The sequence below is a fragment of the Symphalangus syndactylus genome, chromosome 13 (genome assembly GCF_028878055.3).
Source record: "Symphalangus syndactylus isolate Jambi chromosome 13, NHGRI_mSymSyn1-v2.1_pri, whole genome shotgun sequence".
Lineage (NCBI taxonomy): Eukaryota > Metazoa > Chordata > Mammalia > Primates > Hylobatidae > Symphalangus > Symphalangus syndactylus.
The window spans coordinates 108,003,436-108,028,394 of NC_072435.2; the positions used below are offsets into that span (position 1 = coordinate 108,003,436).

Here is a 24,959-nt window from a genome sequence, read left to right on the forward strand (position 1 = left end):
TAGCCAGGCGTGGTGGCATGGGCCTGTAGCCCCAGCTACTCAAGAGGCTGAGGCACTTGAATCAATTGAGCCCGGGAGGTCCAGTGAGCCATGACTACGTGCCACTGCCCTCCAGCCATGGACAATAAAGCGAGACCCTGTCTTAATAAAAAAATAAAAATTTTAAAAATAAAAAGTGTAACTGCAATTAAAATTCCTAGAGTCTCACCTGAACTACTTTAGTTCATCAAAAATAACTACCTATTCTTATTTTATTCTCCATTAGTGAATTTTTCCTCACCTGTGTCCTCAACTTATGATCTTATTTGATCACAGAGCCCTAGAAGGCTTGTGGAGCATAAAATCTTGTCACAACTACTCAATTCTGCTTTGTAGCATGAAGGGAAACAATACGTAAACAAATAGGCTGGTTATGTTCCAATAAAACTTTATTTATGAAAACAGATAGTTGGCTGGATATGACCCTGAAAGCCAGTTTACTGACCTCTATCTAAAGAGCATTGTCTAACAGAAATACATAAGACACATATATAATTTAATATTTTCCAGAAGCCATGTTAAAAAAGGTAAAAATAAATAGATAAATTAATTCTAGTATTTTTAGTTTAAATAGATTTTACTTAACCCATTATATATACAAATCATCATTTCAACATTTAATCAATATGGATTATTACTAGCCGGGTGTGGTGGCATATGCCTATAGTCCTAGCTGCTGGGGAGGCTGAGCCCAGGAGTTCAAGGTTACAGTGAGCTACGATAGTGCCACTGCACTCTGGCCTGGGTGACAGAGTGAGACCCTGTCTCTAAAAATGTAAATTAAAATGAAAAATAAAATATTACTACTGAGTTCTTTCAAAATTTTTTTTGCATGAAGCCTTCACAAATCTGATGTGTATTATACTTTCAGCACATTTCTATTCTGACCAGCCACATTCAAGTGCTCAGTAGCCACATGTGGGTGGTGGCTACCAACTGGACAGTGCAGTTCTGGAGGCTATTTAAGTAAAACTCCTGAACCTTGACAATACTAATGTAAAACAACAATCTGAACAACAAAAGAAATTGCAGGCAAATAATTGTACTCTACAAGTGGACAGGACAGAAGCAAAAATGCATTTCAGATTTTAAAAACAATGTTTCTCTTGGGATAGCAACTGTTACTGCTGCTTGTTTTTTGTTTTGTTTTGTTTTGTTTTGTTTTTTTTGAGACAGGGTCTCCCTGTGTTGCCCAGGCTGGAGTGCAGTGGAGCGATCTCGGCTGATTCACTGCAACCTCTGCCTTCTGGGCTCAAGTGATCCTCCCACCTCAGCCTCCCGAGTACCTGGGACTCGGGTATATACCACCACGCCCAGCTAATTTTTTGTATTTTTGTATTCACCATGTTGCCCAGGCTGGTCTCAAACCCCTGGGCTCCGGCGATCCACCCACCTCAGCCTCCGAAAGTGCTGGGATTACAGGCAACGGTTACCATTTGAGGTTACCTGTTTAAAATGATAAGCAGTATAAGATACCAATACTAACAAAATTTTATTAAATTTTATTCGCCTACTTTCAGATGACCAACATTCTCCCTCAGATAAGAGGGAAAAAACCCAAAATACCTGGTGAAAAAAAAAAAATGGTTCCATTTTGGCAAAGCACAGTGGCTCACATCTGTAATCCCAGCACTTTGGGAGGCCAAGGTGGGTAGACAACTTGAGCTCAGGAGTTCAAGACCAGCCTGGGTAACCTAGTGAGACCCCATCTCTACAAAAAAAAAATTTAAAAAAATAAAAAATTAGTAAGGCATGGTGGTGTGAGCCTATAGTCCCAGCTACTTGGGAAGCTGAGATGGCGGGATCGCTTGAGCTCAGGAAATTGAGGTGGCAGTGAGCTATGATTATGCTGCCGTACTCAGTCCAGACAACAGAGTGAGACCGTGTCTCTTAAAAAGGACATTGTTCTTTTTTGAAAAAATTGCTTGTTGCTGGGTGCACCTGGCCAACATTCTTAATTATTTCAACATTAAAAAAAAAGAAGAAGAAAGAAAAAGAGCGCCTGTAATCCCAGCACTTTGGGAGGCCAAGGTGGGCGGATCACCTGAGGTCAGGAGTTAGAGACCAGCCTGGCCAACATGGCGAAACCCCATCTCTACTAAAAATACAAAAATTAGCCAGACATGGTGGTGGGCACCTGTAATACCAGCTACTTGAAGGCTAAGGCAGGAAAATCGCTTGAACCCAGGAGGCGGAGGTTGCGGTGAGCCGAGATCACGCCATTGCACTTCAGCCTGGGCAACAAGAGTGAAACTCTGTCTCAAAAAAAAAAAAAAAAAGAAAGAAAGAAAAGGAAAAAGAAAAAATTGCTTGTTACTATTTTTTTTTGTATTGTACATGTAGGTACACTGCCAATACTACTTGGGTTTGTTGACTGCCTTCAGGGGGAGAAAATGCTAAATTTTGGCTGGGTGCAGTGGCTCATGCATGTAATCCCAGCACTTTGGGAAGCTGAGGCAAGCAAATTACTTGAGGTCAGGAGTACGAGACCCACCTGGCCAACATGGTGAAACCCCATCTCTACCAAAAATACAAAAATTAGCCAGGTGTGGTGGCGCACACCTGTAATCCCAGTTTCTTGGGAGGCTGAGGCATTATCACTTGAACTGGGGAGGTGGAAGTTGCAGTGCGCCGAGATTGTGCCATTGCACTCCAGCCTGGGTGACAGAGTAAGAGTTGGAGAAAGAAGAAAGAAAAAAGAAAAGAAAAGAAAAGAAAAGAAAAAAGAAAGAGAGAGAGAGAGGAAAGAAAGAAAGAAAGAAAGAAAGAAAGAAAGAAAGAAAGAAAGAAAGAAAGAAAGAAAGAAAGGGAAAGAAAACAAAACCAAATGCTGAATTTCAGCTAAAGGTATGTGAAAATAAAGATACATATTTTTTTCCCATCCAAGGTCACAGATGCCATGAATTCTATTCATGGATCCCATGCATCTCTGAATCCTACTTAGGTTCAGAACCCCTGAGGGAAAGGAAAGTTTATTTATAAACTCAACTGAAAAAATGCTTCCGGCAGGGCCCAGTGGCACACACCCGTAATTCTAGCACTTTGGGAGGCAGAGGTGGGTGGGTCATCTGAGGTCAGGAGTTCGAAACCAGCCTGGCCAACATGGTGAAACCCCATCTCTAATAAAAATACAAAAATTTAGCTGGGCATGGTGTCATGCACCTGTAATCCTAGTTACTTGGGAGCCTGAGGCAGGAGAATCGCTTGAACCCAGGAGGCAGAAGTTGCAGTGAGCCAAGATCTTGCCATTGCACTCCAGCCTGGGCAACAGAGTGAGACCCCATCTCAAAAGAAAAAAAAAAGGCAAACACGTCATAGAGATAGAAGGTCCAGATTTTCTACTCTGCCCCACAAATAGCTACATCTATTGTATTAGACTTTACACATTTGAAATCATAACACAAACTACAGAGCACAAAGCAAATAGAGTAAACGCTGAAAAGATCCATTACAAATACAAACTGAATGTTAATATTTTGTTAGTATAAAACCACTACTTGAATGCCGAATCTGTAGTTATTAGCATTACTAAACCTACAATTTGCATAAAATACTTTGCAAATTACGCATCTTATTGTTAATCTAAAATTGCTATACACTGTGCTCTGACCTAGTAATTCAGCCAACTACAGGTTTTAGTAAAAGCGCTAGGGATCCAAATGTGTCCACTCCAAAGTGTCCCATCATGGAACATTAATTATTCACCAAATGTGCTTAATAGCACTTTCTAAACTATAAGCTCCATGCAAATATTCAACATTGTCGGGAGAGGATTCATACAGCACTATTAAAATCCCTTGAAATTATAGAGTATTAACAGTAATAAGTCACAGAAACACTTTAAAAATCACTACAAATTTATAATTTACCAAACTCTATCAAACAGGTAACGCTTCAAATACTGAAAATTATTTCGCTTCCTATAAATTGATATTATCTTTAAATAGTAGATTATCTTTAAAATAGCAGATTTAAAGAAACAGCAGAAGACAATTATAGTACATCCATAAATTACTATGCAGACATTAAAAATTATATCTTTAAATCTTATTCAAAATGTTCCCAGTAAGTGATCACAGAATCCAAAACTGCAAATAGCATATAATCCCAATTTCATCTATATAAAAATATGAGCTGAAGAAGCAAATAATAAAAAATTAATTTCGTTCTGGTGGAATGGTGTAATCCCAGGGTATTTATTGTCTCTCTTATACTTTTAGATGTTTTCTCTATTTTCAACAACATCCCTGTATTATTTACTTATAATCAAAAAGGTTTTACATAGCATAAAAATACAATCCACTTAATATAGGTATTTTTCACATAGGTAAAAAAAATGTAATCCCAGTTTCTTGGGAGGCTGAGGCATTATCACTTGAACTGGGGAGTTACATGTTATTAGCATGTAAGAGAGAAAATTTTCAGGGGCTCTAAGTCCAAATAGTCTCCCTCACAACTGCTGTGCATTCTGAGCACACTTTGGGAGCCAATGCTTCTCTTCGCAGTGTGTGCAGCTCCCTCGCCCTCCTGGTCTCTGGCACTATCCACAAACCATCACGGAGTAAGGAGTCATTGTTTCTCTCCTGCCTATATATGGACATGGTCTGTATTAACCGGATTACTGACCAAAATGAGCCTATGCTGGGACAAGAAGTCTATCAAGCCACAAGAGAGGTGCTCTGAAGTGAACTCATAAGAGCTGGATGGCACTGACAGAAAACTCTGGCTTCTTTTGGCTGACCAGGGTTCAGCGTGCATTTCTAGGTACCCAATTACATCCATTGGATGCATCTTTTGGAGCCAAAGTTATTGGCTTATTAAGCAAACCTAGGATTTTTTTTTTTTTTTTTTTTTTTTTTTTTTTTTTTTTTGAGACAGAGTCTTGCTCTGTCACCCAGGCTGAAGTGCAGTGGTGTGATCTTGGCTCACTGCAACCTCCGCCTCTCAGGTGCAAACAATTCTCCTGCCTCAGCCTCCCAAGCAGCTGGGATTAGAGGCACCCACCACCACGCCCAGCTAATTTTTAAAATATTTTTTGTAGAGATGGGGTTTTCCCATGTTGGCCATGCTGGACTCGAACTCCTGACCTCAAGTGATCCGCCTGCCTCAGCCTTCCAAAATGCCAGGATTACAGTGTCAGCCACCTCACCCAGCCAAATTAAGCAAACCTGTGAGTTCTAAAATGGCCTCTGAGAGGGTGTGCGGAAAAGAGGTCCTATCAAACACTAATACTGGGACTATAAATTGGTAATCACACAGGAGGGCAATTTGGTAGTATCTATTAAAATTAACTTGTCACCAATGACCCAGCAATTCCACTTACCCTAGCGAAATAATCTGAGGTGTGCATAAGCAGGCATGCAAGAATCTGTACTGAAGGACTGTTTTTAAGAGTGAAAAACTGAAAACAACCAAAATACCCATCGTGCTCAACTGAATAATGGCGCCCACCAAAATGTCCACCTACTAATCCTTGGAACCTGTAAATGTGACCTTAGATGGCAAAAGGGACTTTGCAGATGTGATTAAGTTAAAGATCTTGAGATGGAGGGATTATCCTGTATTATCTGGGTGGGCCCTAAATGTACTCACAAGAGTGCTTACAAAAGGGATGCGGGAAGAGTGGGTCAGAGGAGAAGGCGATGTGATGACAGATGAGAGACTGCAGTAACATACTCTGAAGATGGAAGAAACAGCAACAAGCCAAGAAATACAAGTGGCCACAAGATGCTGTGGAAAAGGCATGGGAACAGATTCTCCCCTAGAGCCTGCAGAAGGAACCAGACCTACCAATGCTTGACTTTTAGCCCAGTGAGACTCATTTCAAACTTCTGACTTCCAAAAATGTAAGAGAATAAATCCGTGTTGCCTTAAGCCACGAAATTTGTGATAATCTGTTAACATGGCAACAGGAAACTAAGATACTCATCAATAGGGAATGTCTAAATAAAACTGTGGCATTTCTAGAGTCTTGTGCAGCACTTAAAAATAATGTGGTAGATATATATATGGAGACATAGAACGATCAAAACATATCCTTGAGTTTAAAAAAAAAAGCAAGTTACAGAAAGATATGTCTAGTATGACATCTTTATGTAAAAAAGAAAAAAATAGAATGTGTTATATACACACCAAAATTTTAAAATGGTCTTGAAGAATACACACGAAAAAATTGTCACTAATTTAGCCCGGGCAAGAAGGACACAGAGATCCAAATTAGAGATGGTGCTTAAAAGGGACTTCAGTTTTACCTGTTATTTCCATTTTGTCAAGAATGTATTCATGTACTACTCATAGTTTTTTTTTTTAATTAATAGATTCATAAGCTATGCTTAAAATGCAGGATCAAAATAAAAGTTACACAATTTCTGCAATCTTCTCTCCTATGTGTTTGTCCCATAGTTGATCACCTGCTGTTATTTACATTTGTCTACAACTATTGACTAAACATCTTGTAAAGCAGACTACACTCCTTGTGTTTACCTCACAATCACTGTTGTAAAACAAGAGGGAAATGTGGGGAGGGGAAAGCATGGGGCACTTTTGGCAATTGACAGTCCTTTCATAATTATCACCACAGTTACCTTCAGACCTAGGAAAGAAGAGATGCATGACCACCCACCCAGCATCTTGAGCCAACAGGTGGTATTTTATGACAGTAAAGATGGAAGCCAAGAAGATAGATAATAATCAAAGCTGATTTATTTAGCAAGACCTTAGGTACACAATTGGAGAAAAACTGAAACAGTGACTATCTATTATCTCATCTGCCTAGCCATATTGCAAACAAATTGGAAAGGAAGAAAATTCCAGCCAGGCGTGGTGGCTCACGCCTGTAATCCCAGCACTCTGGAAGGCCGAGGTGGGTGGAGCACCTGAGGTCAGGAGTTCAAGAGCAGCCTGACCAACATAGTGAAACCTCGTCTCTTCTAAAAATACAAAGTTAGCTGGGCATGGTGGCACATGCCTGTAATCTCAGCTACTTGGGAGGCCAAGGCAGAAGAATGGCTTGAACCCAAGAGGCGGAGGTTTTAGTGAGCCGAGATCGCGCCATTGCACTCCAGCCTGGGCAACAAAAGAGAAACTCCATTTCAAAAAGAAAAAAAAAAGGAAAGAAAATTCCAGCCAGGTGCAGTGGCTCACACCTGTAATCCCAGCACCTTGGGAGGCCGAGGCAAGCAAGTCACCTGAGGTCAGGAGTTCGAGGCCAGCCTGACCAACATGGAGAAACCCCGTCTCTACTAAAACTACAAAATGAGCTGGGCGTGGAGGTGGGCGCCTGTAATCCCAGCTACTCGGAAGGCTGAGGCAGGAGAATTGCTTAAACCTGGGAGGCGGAGGTTGCGGTAAGCCGAGATCGTGCCATTGCACTCCAGACTGGGCAACAAGAGAGAAACTCTGTCTCAAAAAAAAAAAAAAAAAAAAAAGAAAATTCCGCAGGGATCACCAACCAAACAAACAAACAAAAAACGATTCCACTACTATAGAAAAAATTATGTTGATGGGATAGTTTTGCTTTCAAATACAATAGGCAGCTGGCTGAATATGCATAAAATAACTTCCAAGCAACATAGCACCTTATAAAGAGAGTCAATACACTTTAAACATAATCACATCTTTTTTTTTTTTTTTTTTAATATTTTGGTGTCAGGGAATCACTCTGTCATGCAGGCTGGAGTACAGTGGCACAATCATAGCTTACCGCCTCTTCCAGCTCCTGGACTCAAGTGATCCTCCCACCTCAGCCTCCCAAGTAGCCAACCATGCCCAGCTAATTTTTTTTTTTTTTTGAGATGGAGTCTCGCTCTGTCGCCCAGGCTAGAGTGCAGTGGCGCAATCTCGGCTCACTGCAAGCTCCGCTTCCCATGTTCACGCCATTCTCCTGCCTCAGCCTCCCGAGTAGCTGGGACTACAGGTGCCCGCCACCACGCCCGGCTATTTTTTTGTATTTTTTTAGTAGAGATGGGGTCTCACCGTGTTAGTGAGGACGGTCTCGATCTCCTGACCTCATGATCCGCCCACCTCCGCCTCCCAAAGTGCTGGGATTACACGCATGAGCCACTGCACCTGGCCCATGTCCAGCTAATTTTAAAATGTTTTGTAGAGATGGGATCTTGCTATGTTGCCCAGGCTGGTCTTGAACTCCTGGTCTCAAGCAATTCTCCTGCTTTGGCCTCTCAACTGCTAGAATTACAGGCATGAGCCACCACACTCAGCTCACATCCATCTTATTATTATTATTATTATTTTTGTTTTTTTTTGAGACAGGGTCTGGCTCTGTCACCCAGGCTGGAGTGCAGTGACACAGTCTTGGCCTACTACAACCTTTGCCTCCTGGGCTCAAGTGATTTTTCAGCCTCAGCCTCCTGAGTAGCTGGGACTACAAGTGCATGCCACCACGCCCAGCTAATTTTATTGTATTTGTTTGTAGGGACAGAGTTTTGCCATGTTGTCCAGGCTGGTCTTGAAATCCAATCCACTCCTTGCCCTCCCATAGTGCTGAGATTACAGGCATGAGACACCATATCTGGCCACCTCCATCTTTTTAATTCTGACATTAGCCCTATCATTATCCCACCCTTTTAGATGATGACAGTGTAACATAATAGTTCAAGAATATGGACTCAGGGCTGGAATCAGACAGATCTATTTCAGCCTTAGCTTTGCCACTAACAATCTTACCTTTGTCAAGTTACTTAACTTTTGTCTGTGCCAGTTTCCTCATTTATAAAATAAATAATCCTTGGCCAGGCACGGTGGCTCACGCCTGAAATCCCAACACTTGGGAGGCCAAGGAGGGTGGATCACTTGAGGTCAGGAGTCAGCCTGGCCAACATGGTGAAACCCCATCTCTACTAAAAATACAAAAAATAGCCAAGTGCGGCGGCACGGGAGTTACTCGGGAGGCTGAGGCAGAAGAATCACTTGAACCCAGGAGGCGGAGGTTGCAGTGAGCCGAGATCACGCCACTGCACTCCAGCCTGGACGACAGAGTAAGACTCCATTTCAAAACAAACAAAAAAAACAAAACAAAACAAAAAAAACAAAAATAATAAAAATAAAGATAATCCAGTACGAACCTCATGTTTTTTGTGAGGATTAAATAAAATAATGGATGTGAAGCACTTAGCACAGAACGTGCCACTCAATATGCTGGCGCTGTTGTCGTGGGAGTGGTAGCGATAGTGACAATGATGACTAAGAAGATGCACCAGAAGATAACTAGGGGCTGGGCGCGGTGGCTCACACATATAATCCCAGCACTTTGGGAGGCTGAGGAGGGCAGATCACCACCAGAGGTTAGGAGTTCCAGACCAGCCTGGCCAACGTTGTGAAACCCTGTGTCTGCTAAAAACATAAAATTAGCCAGGCATGGTGATGCACCAACTACTCGGGAGGCTGAGGCAGGAGAACCACTTGAACCTGGGAGGCGAAGGTTGCAGTGAGCTGCGATCGTGCTATTGCACTCCAGCCTGCGTGACAGAATGAGACTCTGTCCCAAAAAAAAAAAGTAACTAGTGATTTCTGAAGGTATGGAATTTGGCCAGGTGCAGTGGCTCACACCTGTAATCCCAGCACTTTGGGAGACTGAGACAGGACGATTGCTTGAGGCCAGGAGTTCACAACCAGCCTGAGCAACACAGCATGACTCCATCTCTATAAAACATTAAAAAATTAGTAGCACACCTGTAGTCCCAGCTACTCAGGAGGCTAAGGTGGGAAGACCACTTAAAGCAGAGGAGTGAGGCCGGGCGCGGTGGCTTACGCTTGTAATCCCAGCACTTTGGGAGGCCGAGGCGGGCGGATCACGAGGTCAGGAGATTGAGACCACAGTGAAACCCCGTCTCTACTAAAAATACAAAAAATTAGCCGGGTGTGGTGGCGGGCGCCTGTAGTCCCAGCTACTCGGAGAGGCTGAAGCAGGAGAATGGCGTGAACCCGGGAGGCGGAGCTTGCAGTGAGCCGAGATTGCACCACTGCACTCCAGCCTGGGTGACAGAGCGAGACTCTGTCTCAAAAAAAAAAAAAAAAAAAAAAAAGCACAGGAGTGTGCGGCTGCAGTGAACTATGATCACACCACTGCTCTCCAGCCAGTGACAGAGTGAGAACCTGTCTCTAGAAAAATATGTTTAAAAAAAGGTATGGAATTTGCCCAAGGTCACACAGCAAGCAAGGAGCAGAGCTAGAATTTCAATCCCAGTTTGACTCTTTAAACCTGACTTTAACTTCAAGGCAATACTGACTCCCACAGCCCTCAAATACTTCATTCTCATTTTACAGCTTGAGCCAGACAAGCCTGAAAGCCTGTTAGGCCTTTTGCCCAAGCTCACAGAATACTGCACCAAGATTCAGTGACTCCTACTACAGTGCTCATTAATTGCATGGTAATCAACACTACTGGTGAACAAGGGTAGTTTATTCGCTTATTCATTAACTCATCCAAATCTAGAATTCTATAAAAGTACATAAACACTTTCCAAAGGATTTTGCCCAAAGGATATATAGGCTAGCAGTGTCCTCCTAGGAGAATAGACCAACATAAATCTAAATATCATCTCAAAGATTTCACTTGAGTATATGATAAGTATTTAAAGCCTTGACGATTTCAGCTGATCAACTTCAAACCCAAATGCCCCTTTTCTTATTTGGCAAAACAAAATAATAAACAAAAACCCTTTGCATCTATTAGGTTTCATTTGTTAATTAACATATAATTGGCATACAGTAAACTGCACATATTTAAAGTGTGTGATTTAATGAGTTTTGACATACATATACAAATGTGAAACCATCACCACAATCAAAATAGGGAAAGAGCCATCGCCCCAAAAGTTTCTTCATGCTCCTTTATACTCCGTCCCTCTCATCCTTTCCTGCCTGCCGTTATACCCAGGCAACCACTACAGATTAGTCTGCATTTCTAGAATTTCATAGAAATGGAGTCTTACAGTATGTACTGTTTGTCTGGTTTCTTCCACTCTGCATAAATCCATGTTGTGAGTACCAACGGTTCACTCATTTTTGTTGCTGAGTAATATTCCATTGTATGGATGTAGCACATTTGTTTATCCATTCACCTGCTGACGGACATTTGGATTGTTTCCAGCTTTGGGCAATCACAAATAAAGCTAACTTGAACATTCATGTTCAAGTCTTTGTGTGGTGTGGGGCAGGGTGGAGAGGGAGTACTTACAAGCAAACACAATGAAATATGAGAGGCACTAACCAAAATGCTTAAATTTAAAATGAACTTCAACCGTGGAGTAAGAAATATCTTAGCTACCTTAGGTAAGTCAATCAGCTTCTCTGTCAACACTCCTTTTTTTTTTTTTTTTTTTTTTTTTGAGACGGAGTCTCGCTCTGTCACCCAGGCTGGAGTGCAGTGGCGCAATCTCGGCGCACTGCAAGCTCCGCCTCCCGGGTTCACGCCATTCTCCTGCCTCAGCCTCTCCGAGTAGCTGGGACTACAGGCGCCCGCCACCACGCCGGGCTAATTTTTTTGTATTTTTAGTAGAGACGGGGTTTCACCGTGGTCTCAATCTCCTAACCTCGTGATCCGCCCGCCTCGGCCTCCCAAAGTGCTGGGATTACAAGCGTGAGCCACCGCGCCCGGCTTGTCAACACTCTTATATACGATGCCTGCTTGTTCCCAACTGCGGTTTGTAAAGAAAAATGGAATAGGAAGCAGAAAGCTTTTGGAATTCCCGCAAGTAAGCTATTCCTTTTTTCCCCCTCTTAAATTCCCTTTTTCTTAAAAAGAATAATGTTCTATGAAATGCAATGCAAAATGCAATAACATTTGAGATGTTATTTTTGAGTTATTGCTTTTTTATTTCTCTTAAATGTATATTTATTTCAACATTTAAAAAAATTTCCTAAGCCGGTCGTGGTGGCTCACATCTGTAATCCCAAAACTTTGAGAGGTAGAGGCGGTTGGATCACTTGAGGTCAACAGTTCAAGACCACCCTGGCCAATATGGTGAAACCCCATCTCTATTAAAAATACAAAAAAAAAAATATTAGCCGGGGCGAGGGTCGCCTGTAATTCCAGCTACTTGGCAGGCTGAGGCAGGAGAATCCCTTGAACCTGACAGGCAGGGGTTGCAGTGAATCGAGATAGAGCCATTGCACCCTAGGCTGGGCAACATAGCAGGACTCCTGTCTAAAAAATAATAATAATAAAAATTCCTATATGCCTTTTGCTTTCTACTAGCAACATAAAATTAAAATAAATACAAACGGCTACTTTTTTCTTTTTTTTTCTCTTTGCCTTTTTCCACATGTTCTAACAAATGGCTATTTTAAAGAACAAGAAAAAGCCTTACTCTGCATTCTTTTGTTTTGTTTTGTTTTTGAGACGGAGTCTCACTCTTTCACCCAGGCTGGAGTGCAGTGGCGTGATCTTGGCTCACTGCAAGCTCCGCCTCCTGGGTTCACACCATTCTGCTGCCTCAGCCTCCCGAGTAGCTGGGACTACAGGCGCCTGCCACCACGCCCGGCTAATTTTTTGTATTTTTAGTAGAGACGGGGTTTCACTGTGTTGGCCAGGATGGTCTTGATTTCCTGACCTCGTGATCTGCCCACCTTGGCCTCCCAAAGTGCTGGGATTACAGGCGTGAGCCACCACGCCCGGCCACACTCTGCATTCTTAATTCACTCATAGTAAGATCCAAAGCCCTCACCTACAAGGATCTACTTGATCTGTATCCCCTGCTCCCCATCTCTCCTCTCCCCTTTAGCTTACTGGGCTCAGAGCTCCAAATATGCTGAGGGCGCTTCCCTCTCAAGGACTTGGCTCTTGCTGTCGTCTCTGTATGGGATGTTCTTTCCCAGGTAGCCATATGGTATACTCCCTCCCTCCCTTCAGGTCTCTGCTCAAAAGCCATCCTGGGCTTTCCTTTCGTGTCCACCCTATATAAAACAGGACAGGCTGGGTGCGGTGGCTGATGCCTGTAATCCCAACTCTTTGGGAGGCGGAGGTGGGCGGATCACCTGAGGTCCGGGTTTCAAGACCAGCCTGACCAACATGGTGAAACTCGTCTCTACTGAAAATACAAAAATTAGCCAGACGTGGTGGTGTGTGCCTGTAATCCCAGCTCCTCAGGGGGCTGAGGCTGGAGAATCGCCTCAACCCGGGAGGTGGAAGTTGCAGTGAGCAGAGATGGCACTACTGCATTCCAGCCTGGGAAACAGAGTGAGAATCTCTGTCTCAAAAATAAATAATTAAAAATAAAATAAAATAAAACAGGAGAGTTGGCTGAGTGCAGTGACTCATGCTGAGCACTCTGGGAGGCTCAGGTGGGAAGATCACTTGAGGCCAGGAGGAATTCAAGACCAGCCTGGACAATATAGCAAGGCCCCATCTCTAACAACAACAAAAAAATTAAAACAAAAAAACAGAGCCCTCTTTCCAATGCTCTCCATCTCTTTACTGAGCTATACTTTTCTCTTTTGCACTTATCATTTGCCTCTATGTCATGTTACATATTTGTCATTGTCTATATCATCCCACTAAATTATAAGCTTTTTGAGGACAAGGATTTTATTTTATCCACTGCTATATGCCCAACATCCAGGATGGTTGGCCCAGCTCACTCTAAATTCCACCAATACTTGTTGAATGAATTAGTTGATTAAACATTATTTATTGCTTAAAAAAAAAAAATCTGTTTAGAAATTTACTGGGAAGAGGCCAGGTGTGGTGGCTCACGCCTGTAATCTCGGCACTTTGGGAGGCTAAGGAAGGCAGATCATTTGAGGTCAGGAGTTCGAGACCAGCCTGGCAGACATGGTGAAACCCAGTCTCTACTAAAAATACAAAATTAGCTGGGCATGGTGTCACATGCCTGTAATCCCAGCTAATTGGAAGGCTGAGGTAGAAGAATTGCGTGAACCCGGGAGGTGGAGGTTGCAGTGAGCCGAGATCGTATCACTGCACTCCAGCCTGGGTGACAAGAATAAAACTCGGTCTCAAAAAAGAAAGAAAGAAAGAAAAAGAATTTACTGGGAAGAAAAATTTTAATTCAAATACTCTGGATCTGCTTAAATTAAAATACTAAGTTCATGTTGATCTACTTCTTACGAGGGATTCTTTCTTTAGATTGACTTTGATTAGTGCTTACAGGGTGAACAGAACACTGGAATCCAAAGGCAGAAAAGCTAGGGTCTAGTCATTGCCCTGCCACAACTAGCTATGCTACAGTGACTAAGTCATAACCTCATCTTCTGATCTCTGAGATCAGGAGATCTCAGAGAACTTCTTTCTAAAATGAGGGACATTCTTATCTCTAAAGTCTCTCCTGCTCTAAAATTCTAAGACTCTCTCTCTTTTTTTTTTTGACAGAGTCTAGCTCTGTTGCCCAGGCTGGAGTGCAGTGATGCGATCTCAGCTCACTGCAAGCTCCACCTCCCGGGTTCACGCCATTCTCCTGCCTCAGCCTCCCGAGTAGCTGGGACTACAGGCGCCCACCACCACGCCCGGCTAATTTTTTGTATTTTTTTTTAGTAGAGACGGGGTTTCACCGTGTTAGCCAGGATGGTCTCAATCTCCTGACCTTGTGATCCACCCGTCTTGGCCTCCCAAATTGCTGGGATTACAGGCATGAGCCACTGCGCCCAGCGTAAAATTCTAAGACTCTCTATTGCACTCTTCTGCAGTAAGGTTGCCAGTCATAAATTAGTCAACTTGAGTCCCGTCCCTCATAATCCAAAAGTGTCAACTGAAGGATTCTATATATTATAAAACTCTGTGGAAAATGGCCATTATTCACCCAGATGTCTACTGGAAGGAGAGGCTTGAAACACTATTTCATAGGTGTGGTGGTATTTCGAAAGATAGCTTTTAAAAAATTAATAAACCGCCGGGCACGGTGGCTCACGCCTGTAATCCCAGAACTTTGGGAGGCCGAGGTGGGCGGATCATGAGGTCAGGAGATAGAGACCATCCTGGCTAACACGGTGAAACCCCGTCTCTACTAAAAATACAAAACTTAGCTGGGCATGGCGGCATGCGCCTGTAGTCCCAGCTGCTGGGGAGGCTGAGGCAGGAGAATGGCGTGAACCCAGGAGGCGGAGCCTGCAGTGAGCTGAGATTGTGCCACTGCACTCCAGCCTGGGCAACAGAGCGAGACTCATCTCAAAAAAAAAAAAAAAAATTAATAAACCATGAATCTTCCTCAAATATGAAAAAGAAACAGGTACTAAAAGAAAATAGAGATTCTTTCGTCTGTAGCTAGTTATGAAATTTAAAATAATTGCAAATACAAATACTATACATGCATGGAGGCAATAAAATATTATGATGAGGAGCAGATGTGCAGTGAACAGAACTAGGTTGATGTGCAAGCTCTTTATGTGCTCTTGAGCAAGTTGAATACCTACTCTGCACTACCTTCATCTGTACAATGAGTGCAATATTTCCAATTGTTAGGCTCTTTTGAGAATTTAATAAAATAATGCCTGACATGTAGGATACATTTAATCAATATTATTAAGTAATTAAATATGTACTGGGCGTGGTGGCTCATGCCTGTAGTTCCAGCACTTTGGGAGGCCGAGGCAGGCGGACTACCTGAGGTCAGGAGTTCGAGACTTGCCTGGCCAACATGGCAAAACCTTGTCTCTACGAAAAATACAAAAATTAGCCCGGCATGGTGGTGCATGCCTATAATCCCAGCTACTTGGGAGGCTGAGGCAGGAAAATCGCCTCAACCCGGGAGGCGGAGGTTGCAGTGAGCTGAGATCGAGCCACTGCATTCTAGCCTAGGCAACAGAGAGAGACCCTGTCTCAAAATAAAAAATAAAAAAAAAAAGATTTTATATATATATATGAAGGCACCCACACAAACACAAATCTAATAGCCACAAAAACATTCTTAGCTATCTATTTCTCCTGATACCATGGAGCCTGTATAACATGGAAAGAATGAAACAAGTTATTCACTACTACCAGTCATAAATGTTTATCACCCATACACATACTAGTTTCTGAGAAATCAGACCATAAATTTAAAAAGCAATTAAAAAAAAAAAATCTAGCAGGCCAGAGAGGTTCTTTCCTTTGAAAACCACTCTTCTGTGGAAATAGCTGACAAATTCATGCAATACATTTATAAACATTTCAGGAAAACCAACTTAACAGCACAGATATTTTAACTAATCCTACTCTTTCTAATCCTAAAAATAAATAAATTACATAAATAACATATATGTATAAATTTTGGTTCTGTCAACTTGGATTACTCTTTAAGAAACAAAGAGCATAGGCACAGCACAGTGGCTCACACCTGTAATCTCAGCACTTTGGGAAGCCAAGGCAGGCAGATCACTTGAGGTCAGGAGTTCCAGACCAGCCTGGCCCAACATGGTGAAACCCTGTCTCTACTAAAAATACAAAAATCAGCCGGGCGTGGTGGCGCGCGCCTGTAACCCCAGCTACTCGGGAGGCAGAGGCAGGAGAATCGCTTGAATCCCGGAGGCAGAGGTTGCAGTGAGCAGATCGCGACACTGCACTCCAGCCTGGACAACAGAGCAAGACTCGGTCTTGGGGAGAAAAAAAAGAAAAGAAAGAAACAAAGAGCATCCACTTTCCACCTTTCACACACAACACAGCCAATTAAATCAAAAGATTCCACTATCATAGCATAATACCCCTTGAGTTTTCAGGCAGATAAGACACTCAGACACACCTTGCTTTTTATAGAACAGGCCCAAATGAGACACAATTCCATGTTAGGAATTCCCTACCAACCATATCCTCCTCTTTTTGGTGACTAGATTGTAAAATAAGTCAATTAAGAGTTCACAACGGAAGTGCTGAAGAAACCGCAAATCCAGACACAAAAATACAGTGGAACGTATTCGCATCTCAAGCACGTCCAAATGTCTCGGCCAATGTGATCCGATCACTGCCGTTTCCAGAAACACACAGTAATGGCTTTTAATTCATTTCTATAAATGTTCGTTGTGCGTAAAGCCAAACGGCACGCAAAACCGCAAAACACAAAAGATCCCTCGCATTCCGTTTATAGCCAGAAGATAGGCCATCCTCTCTGCGCCCTACCCCAGAAAGCTCTCCTTAACGGCAGTAAAAATTTGATGACACCCCATACTACCTACACATCAAAATGTCATCCCACAAAGTGGAGGGGGAGCAGTGTCAGCATCCGCTGGCCTCCATGAAACGATACTGCCGGTATTCCCACCTCTAGGCAAACACGAACCCAAGTGAAGTCGATGGAAAGTTCCCACCAACCAGGCATATTTGGTTCCCTTCTGTCCCCAAGGCCAAGCAGCTCAACTAATGAGATCTGCTGTTGCACCTGCCACGACTCTGAACCCGGGATGCTCGGCGACCCCCGGGCACACAAAAAGGCCCTGCGGCCTAACGCGCCAGTGACCCTTCCCCGAGAGTGCATGGAGGGCCGCTGAAGCATCCCTCTCGCTGTCCACATCGCCCGCTTCCCTCACAAAGGCTCCGTGTCAATCCATCCGAGACACAACACAGAGAAGTTGCTGGATTGCCCATCGCGGACCCGCAGCTGCCACTACCCTCTCCTGGAAAAAAAAAAACACAGAACTAGGGAAGAAAAGGGTGGGAGGGTGCACAGCGTGAAAATCAAAATGTTCCCAAAGCTAAGCAACCTGGGTGTGCCCTGGAAGTGGGTCCAGGGGGCCCGTGGGGGAGGGGAGGGAGGGCCCGGCTGGTGGCGGCGGCTCCTCCGGGGCATGAAGGCCCAGCCGGGCGCTAGTCTAATAAAATGCCGGGTGTCGGAACGCTCAAAAGAAAACCACAAATGAAATCCCCTGCGGGCGCCAGGCCCCGAGGAGCGAGGGAGGGAGGGAGAGCGGGGCGGGCGGTCTGCAGACCTGCGGCCGCGGCCCCCACCTGCCCGCCCCGCGCCCACACACACCTGCCCCGGCAGCCCCCGGGAGGCGAGGCCGCGGCTGGGGCGAAGAGGGGGCCCGACCCAGGGGCGCCAGGCGAGTGGGCCAGTCCAATGGCGGGGGCCGGGGGCCGCCTTGCTCACCTCCAGGTCGGTGTCGGCGGCCTCTGGGGCCCCGAGGATCTCGCTGGGCAGCTCGGCCAGGTCGGTGACCCGGATCAGCCCGTCGTGCAGGAAGATGGTCTCCTCCTTCACCGAGAGCCACTGCGCCGAGTCAGCGGCCGCTGCCGCCGCCGCTGCCGCGGCCGCCGACGAGCCCATGGCCCCGGTTAAGGGCTTGGCGCTGAGGAGCAGACGCCCGGCCAGGGGAAACGGAGCAGGAGCCGCCGCGATCACCAGTCCATGGCAGCGGCCGCTGCGCCCGCCAGCGGCGCCCCGCTTGCTGCCTCGCCCGTGCAGCTCCGCCCTAGGCCGTCCGAGTCGCCATCCCCCTCGACCCCAGCCCGGGAGACCCCGGGACCGCCGCCGCCGCCGCCGCCGCCGCCGCCGCCGCCGCCGCCGCCCTCAAGAGCAGGATCCGCCTCTGCCGCTAGGCAGCCAACTGTCAGTGAGACGCCATGTTGGGGGCGGGGCTCCCGGCATGCCCCGCGGAGTGGACAATACAGGCCCCGCCCGCCGCCCCGCCCACCGCTCCGCGGACCAGGCCACCCGGGTGGCCTGTATCTCCGCCTCGCCCTTCGCTGCAGCTTGCCCTCGGCCTGACCTCCGCCGGCCCCTTCTCCCCCTGGCCGCTCAGGGTAGCCCTGGCTCTGCAGCGCGCCAGGGAAGAGGACGCCGCCTCCCCCGTCCTGTCCCTACTCAGGTGTGTACCCCTTGCTCGGGCCCGCGCCCCCATCCTGGGCAAAACATAGAGATCACTCCTTGTTTTCACCTTTAAATGAGATGCAAGCAAAAGGCTGGCGCAGAATAGGCGCTGCACACTTGTTCATAAGCACTTGGTAGAATCACATAGTAGGTGATTAATATTTACTGAAAAGTCTAGTACCCAGTAAGCACTCAAAACCTGGTGAAAATAAAGCGTCTGTCAACAATGCTTGATGCCCAATGCCCGACACTTAATATGTGCTCCATGAGTGGCAATTCTAATTATTGCTATGTTCATTCCATCAGTCTTCCACACTAATTGACATGCACCTTAAAAATATGCTCACTAGGCCGGGTGCGGTGGCTCACACCTGTAATCCCAGCACTTTAGGAGGGCAAGGCAGAAGGATTGCTTGAGCCCAGGAGTTTGAGGCCAGCCTGGGCAACATAGGGAGACCCCATGTCTACAAAAAATAAAAATTAGCGGGGCAGGGTGGCAAGCGTCTGTAGTCCAGCTACTCGGGAGGCTGAGGCAAGAGGATCTCTTGAACTCAGGAGGTGGAGGCTGCAGTGAGCTATTATCTTGCCACTGCACTCCAGCCCGGGTGACAGAGGGAAACCCCATTCCTCCCTCCCCACCAAAAATATATATATGCCCACCAGTGCCATTTTATAAAAGCAAGAAAGGAAAACTATATGTATAAAGAAAAATGCGTGAGCAAATACACACCAGATGTTTAAGGTGGGTTGCCATGGGAGTGTGGGGCTGGTCTGGAACTACTGAGATGAGATTGTTCTCTATTACTTGTATATTTTTATCACTTAAAAAATAATAAAACAGGCCGGGCGCAGTGGCTCACGCCTGTAATCTCAGCACTTTGGGAGGCCAAGGTGGGTAGATCACCTGAGGTCAGGAGTTCGAGACCAGCCTGGTCAATATGATGAAATCCTGTCTCTACTTAAAAAAATACACAAATTAGCCAGGAATGGTTGCACATGCCTGTAGTCCCAGATACTCAGAAGGCTGAGGCAGGAGAATCACTGGAACCCAGGAGGCAGAGGCTGCAGTGAGCCGAGATCATACCACTGCACTCCAGCCTGGGCAACAGAGCAAGACTCCATCTCAAAAATAATAATAATAATAATAACAATAATAATAACAGGAGAACATTAAGGTGCATACCCTTTGATCCAGCAATTCAACTTTGAGGAAGTTGTCTGAAGGAAATAATCAGACTCGTAGTCAAGGATGGATATACAGGGTTGTGTAGCTCAATATTATTTACAAAAGGAAAAACTATTATCAATCTAGATGTCCAATAATATGGGGCTGGTTAACTAAAATATGATATATCCATAAGATGGAGTATTATGGCCGGGCACAGTGGCTCACGCCTGTAATCCCAGCACTTTGGGAGGCCAAGGCTGGCACATCTCTTGAGCCCAGAAGCTCGAGACCCCCTTGGGCAACATGACAAAACCCTGTCACTACAAAAAATACAAAAATTAGCCAGGCGTGGTGGTGCACACCTATAGTCCCAGCAACTCAGGAGGCTGAGGCAGGAAGATCGCTTGAGCCCAGAAGGCAGAAGTTGCAGTGATTCAGCTAAGATTATGCCACTGCACTCCAGCCTGGGCAACAGAGTAAGACCCTGTCTCAAAAAAGGAGAAAAGAAGAGGAAGAGGAGGAAGAAGAGAACAATAAATCCAGCAGTTCAGAGTTGATCAGAACCATGGAAACAAAACAGGCAAGTGTAATGGAATGGCCATTTCATCAAATGCTCCCAAATGTCTGAGAGGGGGAGTATTATTATTCCTACTTTCAGCTGGGAAGCGAAGACTCAGGTAGATACTTTGCTCAATGTCACAAAGCCAGTAAACATCAAAGCTCAGATGTAAACCCAGGTCTGTCTGATTTTACAACTTCAGCTTCCTTATTTTGGCTGTAAGAAAACTCCATTCCTTTTTTTTTTTTTTTTTTTTTGAGACAGAGTCTTGCTCTGTTGCCCAGGCTGGAGTGCAATGGTGTGATCTTGGCTCACTGCAACCTCTTGACTCACTGCAACCTCTGCCTCCTGGTTTCAAGTGATTCTCCTGCCTCAGCCTCCCGAGTAGCTGGGATTACAGGTGTGTGCCACCATGCCTGGCTAATTTTTGTATTTTTAGTAGAGACGGGGTTTTACCATGTTGGTCAGGCTGGTCTCGAACTCCTGACCTCGTGATCTACCCGCTTCGGCCTCCCAAAGCACTGGGATTACAGGTGTGAGCCACGGCGCCCGGCCCTTCATTCCCTTTTCCAAACCTAATGACAACTATCTATCACAATGAAAAATATATATAGGCCGGCTGTGGTCGCTCGCGCCTGTAATCCCAGCATTTTGGGAGGCTGAGGCAGGCAGATCACCTGAGGTCAGGAGTTCGAGAGCAGCGTGGCCAACATGGCGAAACCCTTTCTCTACTAAAAAATATATAAAAATTAGCCAGGTGTGGTGGCGTACACCTGTAGTCCCAGCTACTCAGGAGGCTGAGGCAGGAGAATCACTTGAACCCAGGAGGCGGAGGTTGCGGTGAGCCGAGATTGCGCCATTGCACTCCAGCCTGGGCAACAAGAGTGAAACGCTGTCTCTAAATAAATAAATAAATAAACAAACAAAATTAGCTGGGCATGGTGATGTGCAGCTGTAGTCCTAGCTACTTAGAAGGCTGAGGTGGGAGGATTGCTTGAGCCCAGGAGGTTGAAGCTGCAATGAGCCATGGTTGTGTCACTGCACTCTAGCCTGGGTGACAGAGAGAGACCCTGTCTCTATTATTATTATTATTATTATTATTATTATTTTTTGAGACAGAGTCTTGCTCTGTCACCCAGGCTGGAGTGCAGTAGCGCAATCTTGGCTCACTGCAACCTCCACCTCCTGGGTTCAAGTGATTCTCCTGCCTCAGCCTCCTGAGTAGCTGGGATTACAGGCGTGCACCACCACGCCTGGCCAATTTTGTATTTTTAGTAGAGGCGGGGTTTCACCATGTTGGTCAGGCTGGTCTCAAAGTCCTGACCTCAGGTGATCCACCCACCTTGGCCTCCCAAAGTGCTGGGAATACAGGTGTGAGCCACCATGCCCGGCCTATTTTATTTTATTTATTTATTTTGAGATGGAGTTTCACTCTGTCACACAGGCTGGAGTGCAATGGCTAGATCTTGGCTCACTGCAACCTCCACCTCCCGGGTTCAAGTGATTCTCCTGGTTCAGCCTCCCGAGTAGCTGGCATTACAGGTACCCACCACCAAACCCAGCTAACTTTTGTACGTTTAGTAGAGATGGAGTTTCACCATGTTGGCCAGGCTGGTATTTTTTCATTTTAAAAAAAAAGTTTTGTAGAGATGGGCGCTGCCTGTGTTGCCTAGGCTGATCTCCAACTCCTAGCCTCACGTGATCTTCACACCTTGGCCTCCCCAAAGCACTGGGATTACAGGCATGAGCCACTATGACCAGCCCATCACAATTTTTAAATGCTTAGATTCAGGACTCTAACCATCTTAAATAGTTCAGATAAAATTTCTTCTGTACTTAGTCTTATTTCTTCTACTTTTAATGATATTTTAAGATCAGGAGTCAAGGTGCCCAGGAACTCTTGTCCTTCAACCTAAGTGATGAAAACAGCACAGATCTAGGGCTTAAAGTCTTTAGACTGCATAATGAATAGTCATTTAATATTTTAGCAACAGTAATTAATTAGTCATAGGACTGCATGGCTGCCACTGCACTATGATGAGGCAGCTGATGAATTAATATTTATAGAACCCCCTCCGGAAAGAAGACCATTTAGTAGGGATTTCTAGAACGGATCAGCAAGACAAAGAAAATGCCTGGTCAAAAGAACTTTAGGTTGGAAGCTACGAGGCAGAGAATCTGTATCTAGTCTTGACAACACGCATGTACACACACAAGACATTCATTTATAGGAAGGAAAGATTTATGGCTTATGACTTCCTTTCTTTGGAATCGTCATTTCTACTCTTCTATTCAAGAATGGGGGATCAGGATGGGAAAAGGAGCAAGGGAAACTGTTGGCTGGGCAACCCTAAGTTAGAAGCAGAGAAGAAATATGAGGAAAATAGGAAGAATAGCTATGACCAGGTTGGACCTCAGTTACTCCTAGGAGGCATCTCCCCAAGAGGGAGCAGTAGGCTTGTTGATGGAGATCATCTCCCTCCTGCCCCAGCTGCTGACGTGATACTCGCTAGCCCTGGCTCAAGCTGGGGCCCCTCTGGGATTTTGCAATATCTCTCCCTTCTGCTGGCTTTTCTATACCAGCTGACTGTCTAAAATGACTTTGTAATCCTTCCTGGATCCAAAAATATGTGAGTGTGGTGTGAAGATAAGTGGTCCTTGATAAACTTTATTCGAGCTTAAAAGTGGTTTTAGATGAGGCAGCCATGTTAATTTTTAAGGCCTTTCAAAACACCGAGGAAAAAATACACACACACACACACACACACACACACACACACACACACACAGAACCTATGGGGGAGATTGATTATTTCCATCTTACTAATTACAGTCTCAAAGAGGAAACACACACACCTACTCAAAATCTTTTTTCCAAGTGTTCTGGTAGGCCCTGTTCATATTTTTATTTCAAAGAAGATTATTTTGGCTCATGGGTGGATCTATGCGGTAACAGGGAAAAGAAATCAGATGAAAGAGATATTTGAAAACGAGGAGGGGGAAATTCTCCTTGGAGCACCACTGAATTGCTAAAACTAAAGGACGAGCCTCCACATTGATGAAAAGCCAAAAGATGAAGCAGCATTAAATGCCTTTCTCATTTGAAAAGATCAGCAGCGGGGAGCTCTGAAAGATGCTATGTCCTCCATCGCCACCTTGTGTGCCTCATAGGCCTTGCTGCATTGGGATTTCTAGTTCTGACTTGGAAATTTGCCAACATTCGTCTCCTGCAAAAAAATTAGATTAAGAAAAAGTTGTGTCTGGGTGTGGTGGCTCATGCCTGTAATCCCAGCACTTTGGGAGGCCAAGGAGGGTGGATCACAAGGTCATGAGATCAAGACCATCCTGCCTAACACGGTAAAACCCCGTCTCTACTAAAAATACAAAAAATTAGCCGGGTGTGGTGGTGGGCTCCTGTAGTCCCAGCTACTCGGGAGGCTGAGGCAGGAGAATGGCGTGAACCCGGGAGGCGGAGCTTGCAGTGAGCTGAGATCGCATCACTGCACTCCAGCGTGGGCAACAGAGCGAGACTCCGTCAAAAAAAAAAAAAAAAGAAAGAAAAGAAACAAAAAGTTGTGGCTCATGCCTGTAATCCCAGCACTTTGAGAAGCTGAGGTGGGCAGATCACCTGAAGTCAGGAGTTCGAGACCAGCCTGGCCAACATGACAAAACTCCATCTCTACTAAAATTACAAAATTAGCCAGGTGTGGTGGTGCACACCTGTAATCCCAGTTACCCAGTTACCAGGAGGCTGAGGCATGAGAATCACTTGAACCTGGGAGATGAATGTTGCAGCGAGCCGAGATTACACCACTGCACTCCAGCCTGGGCGACCTAATGAGTCCATCTCAAAAAATAAAAATAAAAAAGTTGTTAGCACAAAGGAAAAGTGGACAAAAGATATTATTACAGAGTTTTCACTCAAGGAAAAGCAAACACTGTACATTTTTGTTCCTTCAGTATTCATTAAATGCCTACTCTGTGCCAGGCAGAGTTAGGTTTGAGGATCGAGTTCCCAAGGAGACTGGCAGCTTCCCTCTCTCATGAAAGACAGGGAGGCTACTTGGAAGGAATCATTCCAACGGGGATGAGAAGTCCGGGCACCTAGTCTGGGGGTGAGGTTCCTGGAGGATGTCGAGTTTAAAGCTAGTAACTGCTATGTATGAGTTAATGAATGTGAGGATGGTGGGGGAAACTTCAATAGTACTATTCACCAAAAAAATCACTTACATGCAACGCAGTGTGGTGTTTGAATCATGGACTGCTTGGATTTGGTCCCAGATCTTTCGCATGTTACCATGAAGAAGTAATTCCACCTACCTGTTTCCCAGTTTTCTAGGATGATAGTGGTGGCATCTACCTTCATAAGTAAGCAAGGTTGGTTCCTTCTGAGGATTTTTTGTTTGTTTCTTTGTTTGTTTGAGACAGGGTCTCAGTCTGTTGC

General features: G+C 45.1%; 1 protein-coding gene across 12 annotated transcripts in view; it reads right to left on the reverse strand.

The window, feature by feature from the left end:
• HECTD4 (HECT domain E3 ubiquitin protein ligase 4) overlaps positions 1-18,245 on the reverse strand; it is a 234,325-nt gene extending 216,080 nt beyond the window's left edge. For all 12 annotated transcript variants that reach the window (XM_055237553.2, XM_063614390.1, XM_063614388.1 and 9 more), the window contains exon 1: positions 18,069-18,245. In XM_055237553.2, coding sequence (XP_055093528.1) covers positions 18,069-18,245 — 177 coding nt within the window. The remainder of the gene's footprint in view (positions 1-18,068) is intronic.
• Between the last annotated feature and the right edge of the window lie 6,714 nt (positions 18,246-24,959).